This window comes from Panthera onca, chromosome D2 (assembly GCF_046562875.1).
Source record: "Panthera onca isolate mPanOnc1 chromosome D2, mPanOnc1 haplotype 2, whole genome shotgun sequence".
Classification (NCBI taxonomy): domain Eukaryota; kingdom Metazoa; phylum Chordata; class Mammalia; order Carnivora; family Felidae; genus Panthera; species Panthera onca.
The window spans coordinates 42,837,634-42,857,965 of NC_138349.1; the positions used below are offsets into that span (position 1 = coordinate 42,837,634).

At 54.2% G+C, this 20,332-nt stretch overlaps 1 protein-coding gene across 10 annotated transcripts in view; it reads right to left on the reverse strand.

The window, feature by feature from the left end:
- The window catches only part of LDB3 (LIM domain binding 3), a 63,840-nt gene that overhangs the window by 12,998 nt on the left and 30,510 nt on the right, over window positions 1-20,332 (reverse strand). For 4 of the 10 annotated variants that reach the window (XM_060642281.3, XM_060642280.3, XM_060642279.3 and 1 more), the window contains 4 exons: window positions 10,153-10,295; window positions 3,377-3,797; window positions 1,534-1,714; window positions 781-901 (listed from right to left, as the gene is read on the reverse strand). In XM_060642281.3, coding sequence (XP_060498264.1) covers window positions 781-901; window positions 1,534-1,714; window positions 3,377-3,797; window positions 10,153-10,295 — 866 coding nt within the window. Of the gene's footprint in view, window positions 1-780; window positions 902-1,533; window positions 1,715-3,376; window positions 3,798-10,152; window positions 10,296-13,583; window positions 13,767-19,103; window positions 19,892-20,332 lie in introns of those variants that run through there. The other 6 variants (XM_060642278.3, XM_060642277.3, XM_060642276.3 and 3 more) reach the window with 2 other exon arrangements.

Genomic DNA, 20,332 nt, shown 5'->3' on the forward strand with positions numbered 1-20,332 from the left:
CTTTTCCCTTTTCTGCTTGGTGCTGATTTTCTAGTTCTGTTGTATTAACCTTCATGTCCACGTTACCTTTGTTGGAACCTGCCTCAAACCCTCTTCTGAAAAAGGCAGGCTATGCATAAATGAGTGAGTGAGTGGCTGATTAGCCAGGACAGCAAATCTCTAGTAGAGTGCTTTGTCTTCAGAATTTACAATACTTTACTCCAAGTTTAAGGTAAAATGTAGCATTTGGGGAAAAGAGAAACTGAATTCAGACAGGGAGATCATAGGACTCTGGAAGAACATGAGAGGGGCAGGAAAAGGGGCTTTCACATGTTTGATGCTTTATACACTTTCTCAGGTTAAATCCTCACTACAACTCATGAGGCAGGTGTTTATATGCCCCCTTTTTACAGATGGGGAAAGTGAGGCTCAGAGAAGTTTAATAACTCACTCAGGGTTACAAAGCCCGTCCAAGGTGGAGCCTGGGACAGAACCTAATTCAAAGTCCAGAGCCAAAGCCTTTTCAGACTCGACCTTGTGGTCTCCAGATCAAAATCATCTGATGGGTTCCCAAGTGGTTACAAGATGCCACCTGTGATCCACATATTTGGTGCAGGGAAGGGAGCAAAGATTGAATATGGGGGGGGGGGGGAAGAAGCTATAGACCCGACTCCCAGAAAACCATGATTCTGCCATTTGGAGCCTCCTGATGGTCCCATGTGAACAGACAAAGGCAGGAATTCCCCGCACCTGCCCTGTTCTCCCACACCACCAGGCCTCCCCGCAGCACAGTGGTCCTACCTTTCTCGCAGTAGGGCTCCCCATCTTCCATGTGGAAGAGGCTGTTCCCAAAGGGCTTTTTGCAGGCTGCGCAGACAAAGCAGGTGGTGTGCCACGTCTGTCTCAGGGCATGCATCACTTCCTGGGGGAAAGAGCCTCAGCTCAGGTCAGAAAGCTCCCGGGGAGAGAGGAAGCTGGGCCTGCTCTCCCTCACCAGGCCCTGGCTACTGCTGGAGCATCCCAAAGAGGACCAGGACTAAGTGGGCCTTGGACGTGCTCAGGAAAGGCCTGGGAGTGGAGGGATGAGGGCAGTGGCAGAGGAGTTCCTGCTCATGCAGCACTTGCTGGGTACCAGGTTCTGTGTCAGAATCATCTGGAAGGTGGTTACCTAAGCTGTGATTCTTAACCCTCCCATCAAAGCTGGTGGGGAAGTACTGCTTATGGCCACCATTTTCCCAAAGGAGCTTGGGGAGGGGGGGTCAAGGCCATACGTGGGTGCATGGCAAGGTCAGTCTATGAAGTGATAACTTGCTTTGCAGAAGCTCTGCCAACGCTTCAAGCTGTGTGGCCCGGGGCATGTAACCATCTCTCCCTTCAAGTTCATTTGCTCCCCAGTCCCTTGGTGGCAAACCAACTCCCTTGTAGGATAGAAAGAGAGTCGTTCTCTGTTAGCGGCCCCTTCTTGGCTTCCTAAGGGGACCCCACAATCCTGGGGATGGGAAGAGACTGGTGGGGAAAATACAGGGTCAGAGGAGAGGGATGCTGCCCACTTACCCCCATGATTTTGGTGTTGCATTTGGCACAGACTGGGGCAAAGAACTGCTCATAACAGCGCTCGCAGTAAACATTGCTCTGCTCCTCCACGAAGCACACGTCCGCCAGGGAGGTCTTGCAGTAGGCACAGTTAAACTCCTCCGGGTGCCAGGAACGGCCCATGGCTACCAGAAAGGGGCCCCTGGAGAAGCAGAGAACAGCACCAAGCTTGAGACCAGATATTTCAGGACCCCCCAACAGTATTCATGCTGTGACCCCATAACCCTGACTTTTGTGACTGTTCTAATGAACTAATGTGAAATTCAGAGAAAGCTCTATGCAAAAAGATATTCGTTGTTGCATCAATTACAATAAAGAGAAAGGGGAAAGCGGCTCAGATATCTGCCAGTAGGGGACCAGGGAAGCATACTGTAGAATATCCATTCAGTTGACGCCTGATAATTATAATACGAACAGCAAAGATGACCACGCCAATGGTGGAGGTTTATTGAGCGCTGACTCTGTGGCACTACCTAAGAGGAAATGTGCATTTATTGACGTATTTAGTTCTTACAACAATCCTAAGAAGTAGAATTAGAGTACCCATTTTCAATAAGGAAACTGAGGCACAGAGAGGTGAAGTAGGTTGTTCAAGGCCAGTACAGTAGACCCAGTATATGAGCCCGCGTTGCCTAGTTCCAGATTAGCAGTCAGAGCAGTGGGACTACAAGGAAATGCTTTAAATTTAAATTTTTACATTTCTGAATTAAAAAAAAATTTTTTTTATGTTTATTTATTTTTGACAGAGAGAGAAAGACAGAGCATGAGCGGGGGAGGGGCAGAGAGAGAGGAGACACAGAAACTGAAACAGGCTCCAGGCTCTGAGCTGTCAGCACAGAGCCCGACGTGGGGCTCGAACTCACAGACCGCGAGATCATGACCTGAGCTGAAGTCAGACGCTCAACTGACTGAGCCACCCAGGCACCCCCTGAATTTTTTTTTAATCTTTCAGTTTATTTATTTATTTTGAAAGAGAGACAGCACAAGTTGGGGAGGGGCAGAGAGAGAGAGGGAGAGAGAGAGAATCCCAAGCAGGCTCCGCAAGGTCAGCACAAAGCCTGATGCGAGGCTTGAACTCAAGAATCATGAGATCGTGACCTGAGCCGAAGTTGGATACTTAACTGACAGAGCCACCCACATGGCCCACTTCTCTGAATTTTCTAATTCTTCTCTAGTGAGCAAGTGTACTCTGTTTCTTTCTTTTTCCTTTTTCTGTGTTACTTTATTTTTAAATAAAAGTGTATTTATCACATATATAATCTTACCTCCCAAACACACACATACTATAAACATACTATGTTCCAACAAGCATCACCTATGGTCCATGAAATGACTTGTTTTCCTTTTAGTGTAGTAGATGCCCACCAAAGCCCTGAGCAGCACAGGCCTGTCTGTGGAAAGACCCAGAAGCAACCCTAAAGGAAAGCTGGGTCAAAACTAGCACTGTCAGCCAGCTTGCAACATGCCCTATAAACCTACTGACAACAAGACCAACAATTCCCAGAACCCGGCCTTAGCCCAAGGGGGAGGTCCTGGCACCAGGCACTGCGCTGGGAGCTTCAGTCACTTACCTCATGGAATTCTCCCGACTCCCCAGGGATGTGGGTGTCACACAGGTATGGAAGCTAAAGCTCAAAGGGGGTCAGACTAGGTGGCAAGCCAGAGGCACCCGAGGCTGCTCCGCAGCCTTCTTCCTATACCTGCCCTCCCTCCCCCTGTCACCCCCCCACCAAGGCTCAGAGAGTGGGCGAGCCTCCCCACTGCCCTTCTAGCACCCCAGCTCACGGCCAAGGCTGGACCATACCTGATGACGTTGTTGCAGTGGCCACAGAGCGGAGTCCGGCTGCTGGCTGGGAAGCGTTCAGCCCGCTGAACGATGCCCCTGGCCAGGGGGGACACCTGGGGCCCTGCTGGGGTATAAGCAGGGGCCCCTCGGGGCAGGGTCTGCTTGCTGATGGAGGTGGTGCTCCTGCCAGGGGCAAACTTCTGAGAGAAGCTGTCGTCTGTCACCCACGGTGGGCGGCTGCCAGACTCCGCAGGGCCCCCGCTGTAGGTCACTGAGGATGCAGGGTTATAGCTTGGGGCTGGCGAGGGGGTATAGGTTGGTGCCGGGGAAGGGGAGTAGGTGGGGGCAGGCGAGGGGGTGTAGGCAGGGGTAGGTGAGGGGGTGTAGGGAGCTGGACTGTAATTGGCCCCTGGGGATGGGCTGTAGGTAGATGCAGGCGCTGCAAGGCAAAAATAGCCAAAGAAAAATGTATCAGGAATTCATTTCCCCCAACTTCCCCCACCCCCACCGCCAGAAAACTGTAAAAGGTGGCTTAATATCAGAGCAATACAATTCCAATTCCTATGGCAGACACGTTCCTGAACTTCTTGATGCCCCAGATTTGATTTTGCAGCAGGGAGCCAAGGGAGATAGAGAACAGCCAGAGCAGAGCCCTCGGGAGCTGGGACAGGGCTGGGAAAGGGACATAGCTATAAATATCTGCAGCTGTGTGGGGTGGGGCTCGGCCAGGCCTTGGCTGCCAGAGGCCTGCAGAAGACAGGGAATGGGGGGCGGGGGTGCCAGGCAAGCCTCATATTTGGGTCCTCTGGGCCGGGAAGAGGGTGGGAGCGGGTCGGCTTGGCCTTGCCTGGAAGATGCTTTTGGTTGCACTCTGACCAGCGATTTGACATCTGACATGCCTCAAATGTGTTTGCTGAACCTGGACCTAGTCCAGCCTTGGGGACAGAGCCGATGACAGGGCAGTTGGGTTTTCAGGTTCAGGTTTCATGTTCAGCTGCAATTGTTTTCTTGAAAAATAGTTTGGCTTGATTTGTACTGGGGGGACATTTCACCTTGCTTTGATTGGGGTGGGGGTTGGGGGTCTTAAGAGAACCGCACAGAGGAAGCCTGGGCAGAGATGTTGGGGGGACAGCTCACCCGAGTCTGTGGCTGCCTCTGGGACACCCATGCTCTCCCACATCACTTTAGTGGAAACCGAGAATGTCTGAGTGGCTGTGCAGAAATTACCATGGAAGTCAGAGTGCAGGTCGAGAATGTACTGCCTCAGTTCTGGAACCCCCTCTTCCTGCTCCCTGAGAGTTGAACACGCTTTTGGGGTGACAACGCCAAAGAGCACTGCAGCTGCTTACCAGAGGCCCTCTGAGGCCTGAGCCCTCAAAACCCAGATCTCTCAGGTTTGCTGCCTCTGCTGTGGAGCCTGCACACATATTCCAGCCAGCTTCCTCTTCCAGCCAGGGAGGGTTCAGAAGCCTCACCTCAGCTCACAGTCTGAGCCTCTGGAAAGAGGCCTCATTCCTCCTATCCTGGGAAACATGTTGGGGCAGCCTCCCTCCATTCCTGAGCCTGCCTAGGTGGATGCACTATAGTGAGGGGTGCTGAGGCAGCCCCCATCAGTCGCTAGCCTGGAAAGGAAGGTCTTGCTCAGGGCTAAAGTTCCCCACCTGGCCTCTGATCTCTCCCACCTGGTTCTTCTGGACCACCCTGGGGGCCTGCTGCTCCAACTCTACCTTCTGCTCCCAGATTACTGGCCCTTCAGAGCAGGGTAACATGGGAACCCCTGTGCTGTGGGTGGGTAGGGATCAGGCCTATGTTATTGAAAGGTAAAGGGGTAAAATCGTCCACAGCCCTGCCCTGGAACCATCCCGGGAGTGATGCTAGCTTCTAAAGGTAAAATTCTCTCCATGAGGAATCAATCTTCTTCCCACTTATTAAGGGAATAGGCTTGGCGCATAACAAGTCACCTGGGTTAGTTCCCTTGACAGTTGAGGTCACTGAGGCTCAGACAGAGCCAGTAAGTGGCAGAGTGAGTCTCCAAAACCATTCTACTACCCCAAGCTGCCTCTGGAAAGAATAGGAGTCTGATTTCCAGAAAATCTCGGTGTACCGTGTCATTGAGGAGGAACTATCCACCTGGAGGAGGTCCCATGCTCTGACATGTAGCACAACCATCAAAAGCCCTAGGTTCAGGTCCCAACACTACTGCATCCTGGCTGTGTGTCCTTGGGCAAGTTCCTTAACGTCTCTGGGCCTGAATTTTCTTTTTTTTTTTTTAATGTTTATTTTTATTTTTGACAGAGAGAGAGACAGAGCATGAGCAGGGGAGGGGCAGAGAGAGAGGGAGACACAGAATCCAAAGCAGGCTCCAGGCTCTGAGCCGTCAGCACAGAGTCCGAGGCGGGGCTCGAACTCACAGACCGCGAGATCGTGACCTGAGCCGAAGTTGGACGCTCAACTGACTGAACCACCCAGGCGCCCCCTGAATTTTCTTTTTTTAAAATGGCATTAATAATTCTTAGTACCTTACAGGAGGATTAAAGAAGACAAGAAATATAAAGTGCTTAGCCTAGTGCCGGGCACAGTGTATGCATCCTTTCACATTAGTGAGGGTGGTGAGGATGATGCTTCCTGGGTCTCAGTGTGTGGATGAACTGCCTGATGGTCACCTAGGGGAACCTGTCCAGGGAGACCACAGGATGCTGGGAGTGGGGGTGGGAGATGTGACACCCTGTAATCAGATAACCTGGGACTGAGTCTACTCACCTGTGGTGGAATGTATGATGTTCCTACCTGCCTCAAAGGGAGTGGTGAGGACCTACTGGAACAACATTTGTGAAGCCCAAATTTGAAATGCTGTCATCCTCTCTAACAACCTTGCATAACAGCCAAGTGCTCAGAGCAAGAGGGTCTCAAAGTGCTGGGGGCAGGGGTGATGAGGGGAACACCACCAGGGAGGGGGTGTGGGGAGAGGTGATCTAGAAGAACTTCAGAGCAGAGTCATTCCTCTCTAGTATATATAATGGGGTTCTGTGCAAGATTTTGTCCCCACTCCTCTCTCTCTCTTTTTTGTAAAGTGTGGGATCTCTGCTAAAAGGATTAAAAACAAAGCCCTAATCCTGTGCCACTGCACAGCCCTATGTGGCTAGTAATCACTTGAAATGAGGCTAGTCCAAATTGAGAAGTGCCAAGAACATAAAATACACACCAGATTTCAGGGCTTAGTACAAGTGAAGGATATAAAGTATCTCAATAATTTTATATTGAGTATATATTGAAATGATGCTTTGAATATACTGAGTTATATAAAATATGTTAAAACTGATTTCACCTGCTTCCTTTTCCTTTATTAGAAATGTGGCTAACAAGAAGATTTATTTTCATTGGGCAGTGCTGCCCTCAACAGAACAGCGGCTACCAAGTACTGACTGCTTCCACATGCCAGGCCCTTTACCTGCCCTACTGCATGTAATACTGCAATCCAAGGAGACAGATATTTTCTAGTCCATTTTACAGATGGGGAATGAAGCTTGGTGAGCCTAAGTGATTACGGCAAAGTTAGGGAGCTAGTGAACTACCTATCTCAAACTGGAGCTTGGGCAGTTGGACTCAACTCCAGATTCCCTGCTTAACCACCCCCTGGGCAGCAAAACAGGTTTTAGCACGCCGCTTCCAAATCGGGCCCTTGCCCACTTTTCCTGCTTCCCTCCGCCTGCCAGACGTTCTCCCCCCCCCCCCCCCCCCCACTCCGGAAGGCCTCCCAGACTCCCAGATCCAGCCTCCTTTTCTAAGCCCCCAAGAAAGCCTCCTCAGGTCAGAGGCACGCCAGAGTCTGGACCCCGGTGGGCCGCTCCCTTGCTCAGATATACGCCCACCCCGAGCTAGGGACCTTCCCTTCCCCCCCAGGCTCGGGCCGGCAGCTTCCCCTCCACATCGCGTCCCCCCATTCCAGTGGGGTGAGGGTGAGAGCGCGAGCAGCAGCTGCTTCACAGTCCCCTTCCCTCTGCGCCCTTCCTCCTGGCTGGTCGCGTCACCCCAGACGTGCCAGGAGAGAGACTTGATATCCCATCTCCGAGCCCGGGGCTGTTGCTATTTCTGCTTGACGGAATTAAGCCCGTCTAAATTAGAAGGTGATATTTCACCTCTAATTGGCAAGTTCAAAAGGCCCCTATCGCACTCGGCGGCCTCGGGAATGTGTAATTAAACAAGGTGATTTCTGACTCATTCCAGGTCGGGCCTGGCTCCCCGCGAGCGCCGGCCCCCGCCCGGCCCTCAGGCCGACATGGCCTCCCCCGGCCCGCGCGGGGCCCCTCCGCCCACGGTGAGGCCCGCCCGGCAGCCTCCTCGGCCCCAGGTGCTCCTGGGGAGCGGCCGCCCAGCCCCCGCGCCAGCGATAAGACCCGGGCTGCGAACGCCACCCTCGGCCCGGAGGAGCCCCGCGAGGAGCTGCGGCCGGACCGAGGTCGGCGAAGGACGGGAGCGGCTCGGGCCCGCTCTCCCCGGGCCTCCTGCCAGCAGCCCTGCCTCCCCCTTCCCTGCGGGCAGGCATGAGTTAACGTCTGCACCGCCTGGGAACGCCGCGCAGGGAGGCCCGCCGCCCCGGGGCTCCGGCCCGTCTCGTCCGCCTGGGCCCCAGCCCTGGAGCGAAGAGAGGGGCGCCGGGCGCGCCCAGGCAGCGCGCGCCCCCGGAGCCCTGCCGCCCCCTGGCGGGCCTGCGGAGGAGAGCCGGCGGCCGGGGCGGGGGCGCCAAAGCCCGGGGTCCGCCCCGGAAGGTGCTCGGGAGGACCCGCCTGGGAAGGGAGCCCGGACTGGGCCGGGACGGAAATGCGCTTCTGGCGCCGGGACAGAGCCGCACCTCCACCCGCCGCGGCTTAACCCAAACAACTCTCCACCCTCCCTCCGGTGGTCCCCGTCCCCGCAGGGCACCGCGTCCTCCAGCTCCCTCGGAGATTTTTCATCATTGCAACCAGCTCCGAGTTGCTCTCTAACCCTGTGGATTTTTAACCTCAGAACTGTGTGTCCCTGCCTCTGAAAGGACAGGGAAGGGCACCTCCTGTGGGTCAAGTACCCTTCATTTCTTCCCCAGAACAGGAGGTCTACATAGTTTCGCGGTCGTTTTCAGAGCGGGAAACCCAGGCTGCGGAGATGAAGCGCTTTGACTTCAGAGCAGCCCCCCCCCCCACCCCCCGCACAGGAACGTGCCTGATGCCCAAGCTGCTTCTACCACCGCCGCCGTCAGACTGCTTTCTAGCCGGAAGGCTGATGAGGGCTCCTCGGCCCTGCGCATCAAGTCAAGCTCCCCAAAGCAAGGCCCTTTCTGTTCACTCTCTGTCTTACCTCCCCAGCTCTCCGGCTTCATTGAGGATCCTCTCTGGAGTCTCTCATTTTCCTTAACAGGATATGCTCCTGAGTCCAGACTTTGCTGTTCCTCTACCTCATGACTGCTGGACCAACTCCCTGTCTCTTGCAGGACACACGGGAGCCCCCTCCCTGTTCCCTTAGAGTTAGCTACCTGCTTCCCTAACAGGTCATTGGCTTCCTCACTCCATCGCTTTTACCATATGTGAAGATGGTTGTGTGTGTAACGATTTGGGAGCAGGGCAGAGAACAGTTTGTATACTACTGCAAGTGGAAAATGTCATTGTTGCTGTATTCAAGATGGCTGTACAGAGAAATATGTTGGAAGTACAATGCTTTAAATGAGAAGCGTGTGCCCACCTAAAACCCTATCTCACCCACCCATGGAACTTGCACCAGGGTACCACTCTGGGAACCCTTGTGATCCATTACCCCGTGTGTTCAACCACCAGAGTGCACAGTTCACAGCCTCTCCCTCTCCATTTCTCACCCCCAACTGGAGTTCCTCACCAGTGTTCATTCATTCATTCATTTATTCCTTCATTCACTACCTTTGCTGAGCACCTCCTCTGTGTCGGGCCTGAGTCAGGTGCTGGGGATACAGTGAAGAAAATCTGCCACCGCCCTGCCCTCCTGGAGTTCAGAGTCAGAATCCAGCGGGAAGGATGGTGATGTCAGCCCTGGATGGCTGTAGTTGCCCAGAGCCCTCCTGTGGGCACATCCTATAGACCAGGGCACACAGGACCCTCCCCCAACCTGGGAAATTAGCTAAGGAGCCCTCAGGTTCACTCAGCAGGGGCAGGCAGGGGAAACTGAGGTGCAAGCCAGACTGAGAATTGTCCTCGGGCTCTGGGGAGCAGGCCAAACTTTGCTGAGGAAAGAGGGAAGTGGGATTGAGTCCTCATCCCTGTGAAGGGGCCCTGAGCAGTGATGAGAATGGGGACCAGAGCAATGGAACAGATAGTCAAGGGAGCTCAGCCACCAGGAGACCATTTTGTTGCTTATTATGTGTGCTCTCTGAGCCTCCATTGTCCTGCCTCAGCTGAGGAACCCAAAGACCAGACAGAATGAACAGCCTGCCTGGGGTCACTGGCCAAAGCCCATGGCATTTTCGTTATAGCTGCCTGTCTTCCAGCTTGAGCTAGACCCAGACTCTTGGGGAAACAAACTCCTTCCCTCTAAACCCTCTCATCCTTTACCTTGAGCCTGGAAATCCCCAGCCAGGAACCTTATCTGCCTAAGAGCCGGGAGGCTCCACCCCTGGCTGGTACCGCTCACCTGTCTCCCCAGGGCCAGAGGCAGGCTCCACAGGATGCTGGCCCACATTTGGGGGAAGAAGGGCTGAGCCTCATTAGCAGGACCTCACTGGCCACCATCCTTCTTGGGATGTGGCCTAGAAGCCACGTCCAGCCTAACAGCTTCCCCTCCAATCTGCCTCTCACCTGGCTGGTAGACAGAAGGCCGGATGCTGGCGGTGGTGACAACTCGGGGCTTGGGCGCAGGGGCAGCTGGGGCCTCACTGTATGAATGAGTGGCAGGTGCTGGAGAGGTCGCCTTGGCGGGACTGTAGGCAGAGGCCTGGGGCCTGGAACCAAGGGGGAGGAGTTAGCAGTAGAAGGACAGCCCCACCCAGGCCCTGAGGCCTGCAACCATGGCAGCCTGGTCTTCAGGAGCCTCTGTGAGGAGGAAACCTGACAGAAATGCTGGGGATTTGCCAGAGGCTGTGAAGGAAAGACTGTGGGGGTCTTAGAGGGGAGGAAGCTGCTCCTTGGGGGCTGAGTCTTCGTGAGTCTGGTTAGAGCCATATGGCCCATTGCTGGTGTCACCACCTTAGGAAAGAGGGAGGAAAACCACCAGCCAGACAGGAAAACAGACAGGAAACCCCTCACTTCCTGTGGAGAGACTACCAGGGTGAGGCTGGGGTTGGAGGGGCAGACGCAGGAGAGAGGAGACAGATGGAGGAGGTCAGAACTACCCCTCTCCCTCAACCTTCTGACCTCCTGGGGCACTTCACAGCCTCAGACCACTGGCCTCTTCATTCCCCTTTCTGCTGGTGCTGGAAGGAGCCGCCAAATCTCAGGTTTCTGGATAAGAGTGCTCCAGAGAGGTCTCATGGGAAGCCAGGAGACCAGCCCCCCAGTATGTGCACGCACGCGCACACACACACACACACACACACACACAAACACACACACAGGCTTCTCCCCTGCACAGCATTCCTGTTGCCCTCTCCCCACTGAGTAAGCTGCCAAGAGGTCTTAAAGCCTTTTCCCACTTGTGACCCAGGGACCATGGGACCAAAGTGATAGAGTGAAAGTGTCCCAGTTCATTGCCCTCAGGAAATGCCGTACTTGGCCTTTTCCCTTGGAGAACTAAAGGCTCCAAGAACTGGAGTTAAGGGGCATGTTTGACTTTGTCTTATTCAGTGTTTCCCGATTTTGTTGTCAGTGAACAACTCCCCTCCTTTTTTCATTTAAAGCTAAAGAACACCTTATTGAATACACCTTTGGTTTCTCCCTGCATCATTCAGATCCCGTTGGGGACCACATGTCCACACCCAGGGCAAATGGGTCATTGATGGGGATGCTAGAGAAGTGAGCCCCTGATAATATACCATCCTCCCCCAGTCCAAGGCTTCCTGCCTTCTTTCCAACTGTTCCCCACGGGCCCAAGTGCTGGGAAGAGTCATAGGATAAGGAAGTAATTTCTTCTCCAGAGCTCTGGGAGGGGGTGGCCTGGAGCTAAGGACCCACTGCCAAGCTCCTTAGTGGATTCAGAAGGGTGTGTAGTGCTGCTCAGACAGTATGGAGGTAGAATGAGCCTCAGACAGCCAGTATCCCAGACCTAGGGGGTGTGCAGACTTACCGGGCCAAGTTATCATGTTTCTGGTTGGGTGAAGCCATTGTCTCCCCTCCCTGGGCCTGTCTGCTTCTCTGATAAACCACAGTGGAGCAGGGGCCTCAATGGAGGAGAAAGAGGCAGTGTCGAAGGGGTGCCCAGCTTCCACTGCAGTGGGAGAAGGCTGAGGGTCAGTGGGGCTTAGCCAGACTCTCCCACCAGTGGAAGAAGATTTCCCAGCAGCCCAGGAGCTACAGGTCCTGTGTCCAGGGTTGGTGTTAGGGGAGGAATCAGAGGCTTATGACATCTAGCAAGGACTCTGAGGCCATTCCAAGAAAGGCTAAGGTGTCCATTTGCCCCCCACTGGCTTCCTCTAGCTCCATCCCAGCCTTGTGTAAGACAGGGAGGTAGCTGGTGTGATCCCTGGGTTCCTTCTGCTCCAGCCTGATGCTGGGAGCCCTCCAAGTATCTCTCCAACTTCCACCCAGGCCTCATCTCCCTTTGCAAGGCCGAGGAAGGAAGGGTTTGCCCTGTTGAGGGAGTCCTGAGGGCCCCAGGCCACTGAGGACACCGAGGCCTGAAGCATAGTGCTGGAGCTTGTCCTTGAGCAGGGCCCCAGCATCTAGAGCTTCTCCATCCAACTGGGGAGGCATCTTCCCACTTAACAACAGGGACGCTTCTTACCCTCTTCAAAGTTTCTTCTTGGTGCCCTTAGCTGAAGAGGTCCTGGTGTGTAGAGGGGGAGCAACTTGCTAAGTGACCCCAGGAAGCTGGAATAAAACAACCCCCGGAGGCCCAGACTGGGCTTACCCTTGAGGCTTGAGCTGGGCTGGGCAAAGGCTGGGCTTGACACCACCTAGGTCCTTGTGAAGCCTGGGGGTAGGGGTGCAGCACACAGGTCTGCAGGCTACTGTGCCCACCCTTTATCCTGTCTCAGGCTGTGCCAGGGACTTATGAACCCTGATCCAGAGAAGCATGTCCTTTCCAGCAAAACCCTGGGAGGGGAGCATGGGAAACTGAGAAAGCTGGCTGTGACCTCAAACATCAACTTGACAGCTCCATGAAGCCCAGAAAGAGCTGGGCCCGTCCAGCTATTACACTGCCTGGCCATTCCAGAATGACTCATCCAGCCTACCCCCTGCACCTCCCCACACCTCCCTGCATCCTTTGCAAACTGCAACCCTCACCCACCCACTCCCACCATCTCCAGCCCTGCCTTTGCTGGGTATCCAGGAGGTCAGGTTGAAATGCAGTAACTCATAATACTCGAGAGAATTTTATGTGCTAAGTGATTTATGTACACTTTTTCTGTCCCAACCCTAAAAAAATAGATGTTGCATTAAATATCTTAGCAGATGAGAAACCTAGCTTCAGAGAAATTAAGTCACTTTCTGTAGATTACAGACAGTAAGCGGTGGAGCAGAGAGTTACATCCCATGACATCGGGTGCCTCTGGAGTTAGCCTGCTCTCCATCAAGAGAAGAGAGGGTAAAGGAAGAGGGCAAGTTAGTGCTAAATATCTGCCCAAATCTGATCTACCTTACCTACCAAGGTCAATGCTACATCTGCTCCCTCCTCCAGAGAGCCTTTCTTGACTTCCCCGGACCACAAGGACAATTTTCATTCTCCCCCTTATTCTAGTTCCCGGAACAATGACTGTGCACGAAGTCTCTCTTTGTTATCTAATTGCATGCGTGCGTGCATGCATGTGTGTGTGTGTGTGTGTGTGTGAGAGAGAGAGAGAGAGAGAGAGAGAGAGAGAGAGAGACAGAGAGAGGCACTAGGGGGCCAGGCAGCGCATTCCAGTCTCTGTGCTGCACTGCACACAGTGTGCTCCCCTGCGGTGACTCCCAGTCTCCCCTTCACTCTCAGCACCAGACAGTGCTAGGTTTGGCTTTCCAAGGACCCTGGGGTCCTAACCACCTTTCACGGACTTTTCTGAGGGCTGGATACAGTTGCCAACAGGTGGACCCTGGTTGAGGACTTTCCTGCCTCCCTTCCCTGAGGTCAGGGTCGGCACCTGTGGGCCCATTACCTTGGACTGTCCGCAGGGCTTGAGGCAGGGGCTACAGCAGAGGCGGTGGCAGCATGGGCAGTGGCTGCGGTCAAGGGTGGCGAGGCCGCACTGGGAGGGGCAGCAGCAGGCAGCTGGGCAGAAGCGGGCAGCAGCGGGGTGGTGGCCTGGCTGGTGCACACTGGAGCATGCTCAATAGGGGTGCTGATGAGGCGGGACCGAAAAAGACAACAGGTCAAGGGGGTCCTCTGTATGGGGATGGTGGCTGCAGCAGAGGCAGGCTGGGTGGAAATCACCATCCATTCTGTAAAACGAGCATGGTCTTCCGGTAGGTGTGTTTCCAGCCTCAGGGAAAGAGCCTCCCAGGACCCCAAGAGGGAAGGGCTCAGAGCTCTTGGAGGGCCACAAGAACATCAAAAATATTCTCAAGCCTGGTGAGTTTCCACACACACCACCATTTTTGTGGACTTCCTAATTTTGCTTTCTCTGTGTATATTATAAAAACACAATGTGGTGGAAAAGTAGATTGAAGTATCAGCCAAATTTCCTCCCCCATCCTGTTTTGCTTTTTCTTTTGCCCTTCCCCATTTAGTTAGAAGCATGCATTGCATTTGAGAAGGAATGATACAAGGCACAAAACAGAGGTAAGATATTTGCACATCAAGGGCCTAGTCTGTGGAGGACCCAGGGCACTGAAAGCATTTGGAAGAGGGATGAAAGCTACCTGCCAGGAAGATCAAGGTCATCTGAACCAGAAAGGAGGCAATGTGGAACGAGGGATTCAAGAATAGAGGTAGCTGTGCCCCTGTTCTGGATAAATCCTGGGGAAGTAGCAAGACCCCAGGGGCCCTCATGCCCATGGTGAAGGGGCAGGCCGACCCAAGACAGGCCAAAGATCCCCACGCCATCATCGAGGGCTTCCCATACCCCAGAGTGACATGGACATGGTCCTGAGTACCTGCACATCCTAGAAGCCTTGTAACTGGGAACAAGAGAGGTCACAGCTCTTCCAGTGTAGACCAGCGTATCCTCACGGGTTGGGAATATCCCAGCAGATGGCAGCACAGGCAGACCACGACCAAGGACCAAATGCCCACGTGCCCACCCCCCCCCCCCCCCACGCCTTGACATCCTGTAAACGCTTCATCCCCAGAAACACTCCAGGCAAAAAAGAGCATCAGAGCCTGGGGTGATGGGATTAGATCTCTGCCATCTGCAAAGCAAGGCAGAGACTAAAATTTAAATTATAGGCAAGCAAAGAAATGCACATTCTTTGCTCATTGGGGTCTTTGGACTAAGATTTGTACTTGCTACAACAGCGGCAGGATATGCAGCGCCTGCGAGTGGAAATGACCTTGCCCGTCCTCTGTAATTCATTTATTGAACTCATACTACGTGCCAGGTATATGTCTTTAATTCCTCACAACAACCCTCTGATCATCGACTCTGCTTAATAGACGAGAGAAGGGAGACTGAGAGAAATCAATCGCTCAACCTCCTGGAACTTATTGGCAGTGACAGAAGGATCTGAGTGAGGTGCCTTTGGATTTGAAGCCTTACCGGGTACTTCAAGTGGCCCCTGATGGAGGAAGAAAGACACTTCTCCTTGTGACTAGTCAAGTAGAATCTTTCCCCAACAAAACACACTCTTATTTGAAAAGAATTCAAATACTAATCTTCCCTCTGTGAGTGTTTACTGTATGCCAGGCCTTGTGCCAAACAACTGTACAAGCATCACTCCATTTGATCCTTTCAACCTCGCTGAGCGTTTGGTATCATGATCCTCATTTTACCGATGAAGAACCTGAGGTCCAGAGAGATTGAATCTCTGCTGAACATCACACAGCTGCCAAGGGGCAGAGAAGGGTGTGAGCCCTAATCACTACAAGGCTACTCAGTCTTCAGTATGAAGATGAATCGCCTGGGAATCTTGTTAAAATGCAGCTTCTAGTTCAGTAGGTCTGGGGCAGGCTGGGAGTCTACATGTCTAACAAGTTCCCAGGTGATGCTGCTGCTGCTGGTTGCCAGACCACACTTTGAGTAGCAAGGTGCTGCGGAGGTCTGTCCCAGGTAGCCATGCAAGTGGGCCATGAGCGGTTTACCAAAGCATTGCCAAAGTTCTCTCTTCCATCCAGCGAGGCGCGGGGGCAGAGAAGGGCATGAAACAGTGTGAAAGGGTTGGGGAAGAGAACCAGAGGCACGGCGAGGCTTTAGGTTGACTGTCCCATGAAAGGGAGTGCCATTCTTCTCCATTGACTGTGTGGGAAGCATTCAGGTTAGACAGAGCATTGGCCATGTCCTGTCCAGCACTTTCGCAGCTCAGTGGTTCTGACAGAAAGCCTCAGGAAGCCCAGCTCTCAGGCCTGCGGCAATGCCATGAGACCACTCACCCACCCTCCATGAAAGAAGCTGATTTCCGGAAGCCATTGCCTGGGAAGGCTCCGGCCGACACAGGACACCTGGTCTCCTTTATTGGTTCTCCCTGACCCTGTTGCATGCTTCTAGTGGGCTTCTGGGAACTGAGGACACCACTCAGGACAAGAGTGATGAAAATATCTGGGCTAGAGACAATAAATACTCTGCAGGACAAATAGAAAGTCGGCTTTGCCTGTCTCTTTTGCTCCAATTCTCTGTCAGATCAGCTTACCTGGTGCTCTCCCCAGGCATAGCTCCAAATGAACACTGAATTCTGAGTTGGGGGGGGGGGGAGCTGTGGGCCCTAGGAAAATTCATGATCTAGCATCCTATTTAGGGCCACTGTTGACAGACACTAAGCAGCCAGGGCCTAGGGGAAGTAGGAATGGCACTGAGGGAATCCTGAGGATCTCGGGTTCTTGTCCAGGTCAGCTCTGGCCTGAAGTTCCACAGGCCCCCCAAAACCCCAAGGAGAGTAGGGAACTTACTTGGCCCTGGCTGCGGCCCCAAAGAGAGTGCCCATGAGATCACTGCAGCCTGGTCTAGGATTCGACAGCTGCTTCCTGACTCGATCATAATCCACTTTAAATATCAAAGCAAAACCAAAGCAAACAACACGTACTCAAATGCTCACAGCTGCATGGGAAGTGTATGGCCAGAGGGAAAACACACCCTGGCTACAGACCCCCATCAGCCCACATCTTCGCTCAATCTGGTCGGCATCAAGGAGAGCGTGCCAACCCCGTGCCCCTGCTCTGTTGTGATGGCTCTTGATGGAGAGAATGGCAGGACTTGGTTGATGTTCTTATTGATGGTGACGATATGTATGGCAAGGATGAGGATGGTCTTGGTGATGGTGCCAGGTCTTGGGTTTTTACAGTCATGGGCTCTGGTTGGAACTGTGGGTGATGGCGGAGGTGTGATTGATCGTGCTGGGGGGTGGTTGCCATTATTTAGGTGAGGATGCTATTTGTATTAGTTAAGAAAATGGGATATGAACACCTCTGGTGATTGCATGATGGGCAGAACACCAGTCAGGGGGCTGGTCTTGAAATGACTCACGCTGCCACCTATCTAGCTGGCATTCCATCTTGCAACCTAATGGCTAGTGCTCAGGGAAGCCCTGCCCATATCACTCTGCAGTGAGGCCACTGCACTGCACAACTCCAGGGGCCCTGTTGTCATTGGAGTCTATGCTAACGACACCCCTCGAGAACAGTGTATGGCGATCCCCACAGACGGTAGTGTGAATGGGGCCTTGCAGCCTTTGCTAGTTCCACGTTGACTTCAGAATACAAAGTCCCCAAGGCTGGCATCCCAGCTCTGGACCACAAACCATAACATCCTCTACATTCCTTCCATTCCAGCCAAAATGATTAAGTTGGGGTTCTGGGACACCCCTTCTTCTCCTCAGCACCCTTCCTCTCTGCTTAGAGCACCTGTCCAGCCTTCTCTACCTGCCCTTGTCCTAATCCTAACTGCTCATGAAGCTCAAACACGCAAATGCCTTCTTCCAGGAAGCTTTCTCTGACCCTCCACTTGGTCGGAGGGTGGGGGGTGCTCCTTATCTCTGGACCTCACATGACCAACCTTGCATCATGATTAGCCACTGCCCACATTGGTCCTTTCTGATTCCTTTGGCACCCACAGCAGTCAGGCATGGTGCCTTGACTAATGCCCACAGACGCTGAATGCCAGATGAGGAAATCTCTCCTATTTACTCTAGAGGGCTTTACGTAGACCCCTGGCCTGGGGCCACCCAATGTGCTTGTGCAGGGGCCTGGGGTCATTGGGAAGACACCAGGCAGGCTAGAAAACAAATAAGGACCTTCTAGGGCTTCAAGAGGGCTTCAATGGGCAGGGGCTGAAGACAGGGGTCTGTGAGGCTACCAGCTCTGACTAGTTGGCCCAGGTCCTCCACCAGCCTCAGGATACCCACTGCCTGGGACTTCTCTCTGTCTAGCAGCTCATGGCCACACAACCTACCCTTGGGCCTTAGAAGTCCTTAGTAAAAGGTCAGCTAAATATGGGTGTGCTACAGGATGCCTAGATGTAAGCAGAAGTCCACAACAACCCTCCCCTGTTGATCCCCCAGCCAGCCTGCCCTGCCTGGTCCTGGCCTTGGCCCTGGACTCAGACTGCTAGAGACAGGAAGAGATGGGAGGCCAAAGTGGAACAGGCTGGTGGGGGATTTGGGGGAGCATCTCAGTGTGGTTGACAGGATAGAGCTCTCTCCCTGGTCATCTCTTCCAGGTGGGATTGCCAAGTCCCTAGAGGCAGAAAGAAAGCCTGTGCCCAGGAAGTGGGAGACGGAGCAAGTCTCTGGCCCAGTCTAGCAATGGGGGGTGGGGTGGGGGTGGGCGTGGTTTGAGGGATGGACCTTGGCATCTGCCTTTACTTACTAAGTGCTGCTGGTCTCACACTTTCAGCCTGTGGTTCCCTCAATCAGAGGATAGGCCGATGGGTAGACAGGTGGGTGGGGGGGACATAAGCCTGTCAGCTGGGCCCTTCCTGAATGGTCAGGACTAGAACAAGGCCACAGGTGGCTGGGGCTGACAGCAAGACCATGACAGGTCTTCCACACGCACCTGCCACCTGGGCAAGGCTCTGCCAAACACATCTTCCACCTCCTCTCCTCTCAGCCATGGCCTTGGCCCACCGAGGACTCCCAGCAATCCCCTTGTGAACTGCTCTTTAGTCCAGGCAAGTCCCTTTTCTCACTTCCTGGACCAGGGCTGAGCATGACAGCGCCTTCCTGGGAGAGGGGCTTGCAGCATGCTAGGGATGGGGATGATTTCTGATCAGTAAGGAGGGCTGGCTCAGCCTGCTGGTAGTGGCTGGGTGTGGGGGGGGGGGGGGAGGCAGGGGGCATTCCAGAATGCCCCCACCCCTACTGCCCTGTGGGAGGCTATGGACTCCCACCCACCATTCGGCCCACCTGAGCTCCACAGCCTGGGTGGGGCCCTCAAGTCAGGAGATGCACAGCAGGCAGAACTGCGCCGGGGTTCCAGCCCCAGCGGGCACTGCCCCTGCCCCTGCCCCTTTCCTGGTGGTGCCTGTCCTCTCCCCATCTTGGAATGTCCCTCTCGAGTGGTACGCACACAGGCACAGCATGACGGGGGCTGGTTTGATTCATTTTCAATCCTCTTTATTTCAGAACAAGCATGCTTATATGTACAGGAGAGAGAACTAGGGATCCAGCGCATACAGCACAGAGAGGAGAGCACACGCCCAATCTCACCACGGCCAGGAGGGGCCTCTGCCTCATCTACCCTGGGGTTTCCACTTACTCTGCACAGAGCCCTGCTCCAGGCTGCCCAGGTTCCAGAGAGCAGCGAGGGAGCGAGTGGGGCCAGGGGTTGGCCTCTTCCCGGGACCCTGATCTATAGGTGGCTTGTTCCAGGACAGCACTAGGCCAGGCTGCCTCTCCTAGCAGCTGAAGGGGATGGGAAATCAACCAGTGGCATGTTCTGTTTCCCTTGGTTCTGGGGCGTGATGCCAGCAAACCCTGCCACGTCCTCTCTGATCTATGGCTAAGGCCCTGGGCAGGGGAGCAGAGGCTGGGGCCACGTGGGGTTGGGGAGGATTGCACTCGGCGGGTGGCCAGGAGGGGGTGCAGTGCTGTGTGGGGCTGGGCCTCGGCCATCAGCTCTGGGGGAGCAGAGAGCAGAACTGCCACAGTTGGCTGTCAAAGGTGCCCCCCAGCACCCCTATACATTCTCAAGCATCACCATGGGGCTCACATGCCAGATCTGTGTGTGGGGGGTGGAAGGTGGGGGTCCAGCCTGAGAGGAGTGGGGGGATTCCAGATAGCCTCTTAGCTTTTAACATTAAGGATTTGGGCCGAAAGGCCATGGTGCCAGTTGCGCAATTTGGCAAAACGTGGGCTGTTACGTTCCGTTTCAAACCTTTCCCTGTGGCACAGAGAGAGAGACAGAGACAGAGACAGAAAGAAGAGAGGAGGAGAGAAAGGGGTTAGGGGATGTGTCCCATTCCCCTGTCTGACAGCTCGGGCAGGGGGCACGGGGCGGGCAGGAATTTGGTTTGGAGAGGCTTTGCCACCCATGGAGTACTTTCCAGATAGTCAGGACTGGTTTGGGGCAAGACCAGAGTCCTAAGGGCCAGGACTGAGGGACTGAAGTCCCTGAGCTAAGTGAGTAGGAAGCTATAGAGAAGGGGCCTGGCTAGTGGGCCTGAGGACAGGCTGGGCAAAGGCGGGGGGGGGGGGGTGGTCACTGGTTCTCCCTGGCCCGTGTAGTTAGGGCTGGGCAGGGCTGCTTTGGCTGTAGGCTCTCAGGACTGAACCAAATAGGCAGGTGGGCCTAGCATGGTCTCTGTCCCCAAGCTGGGCATCA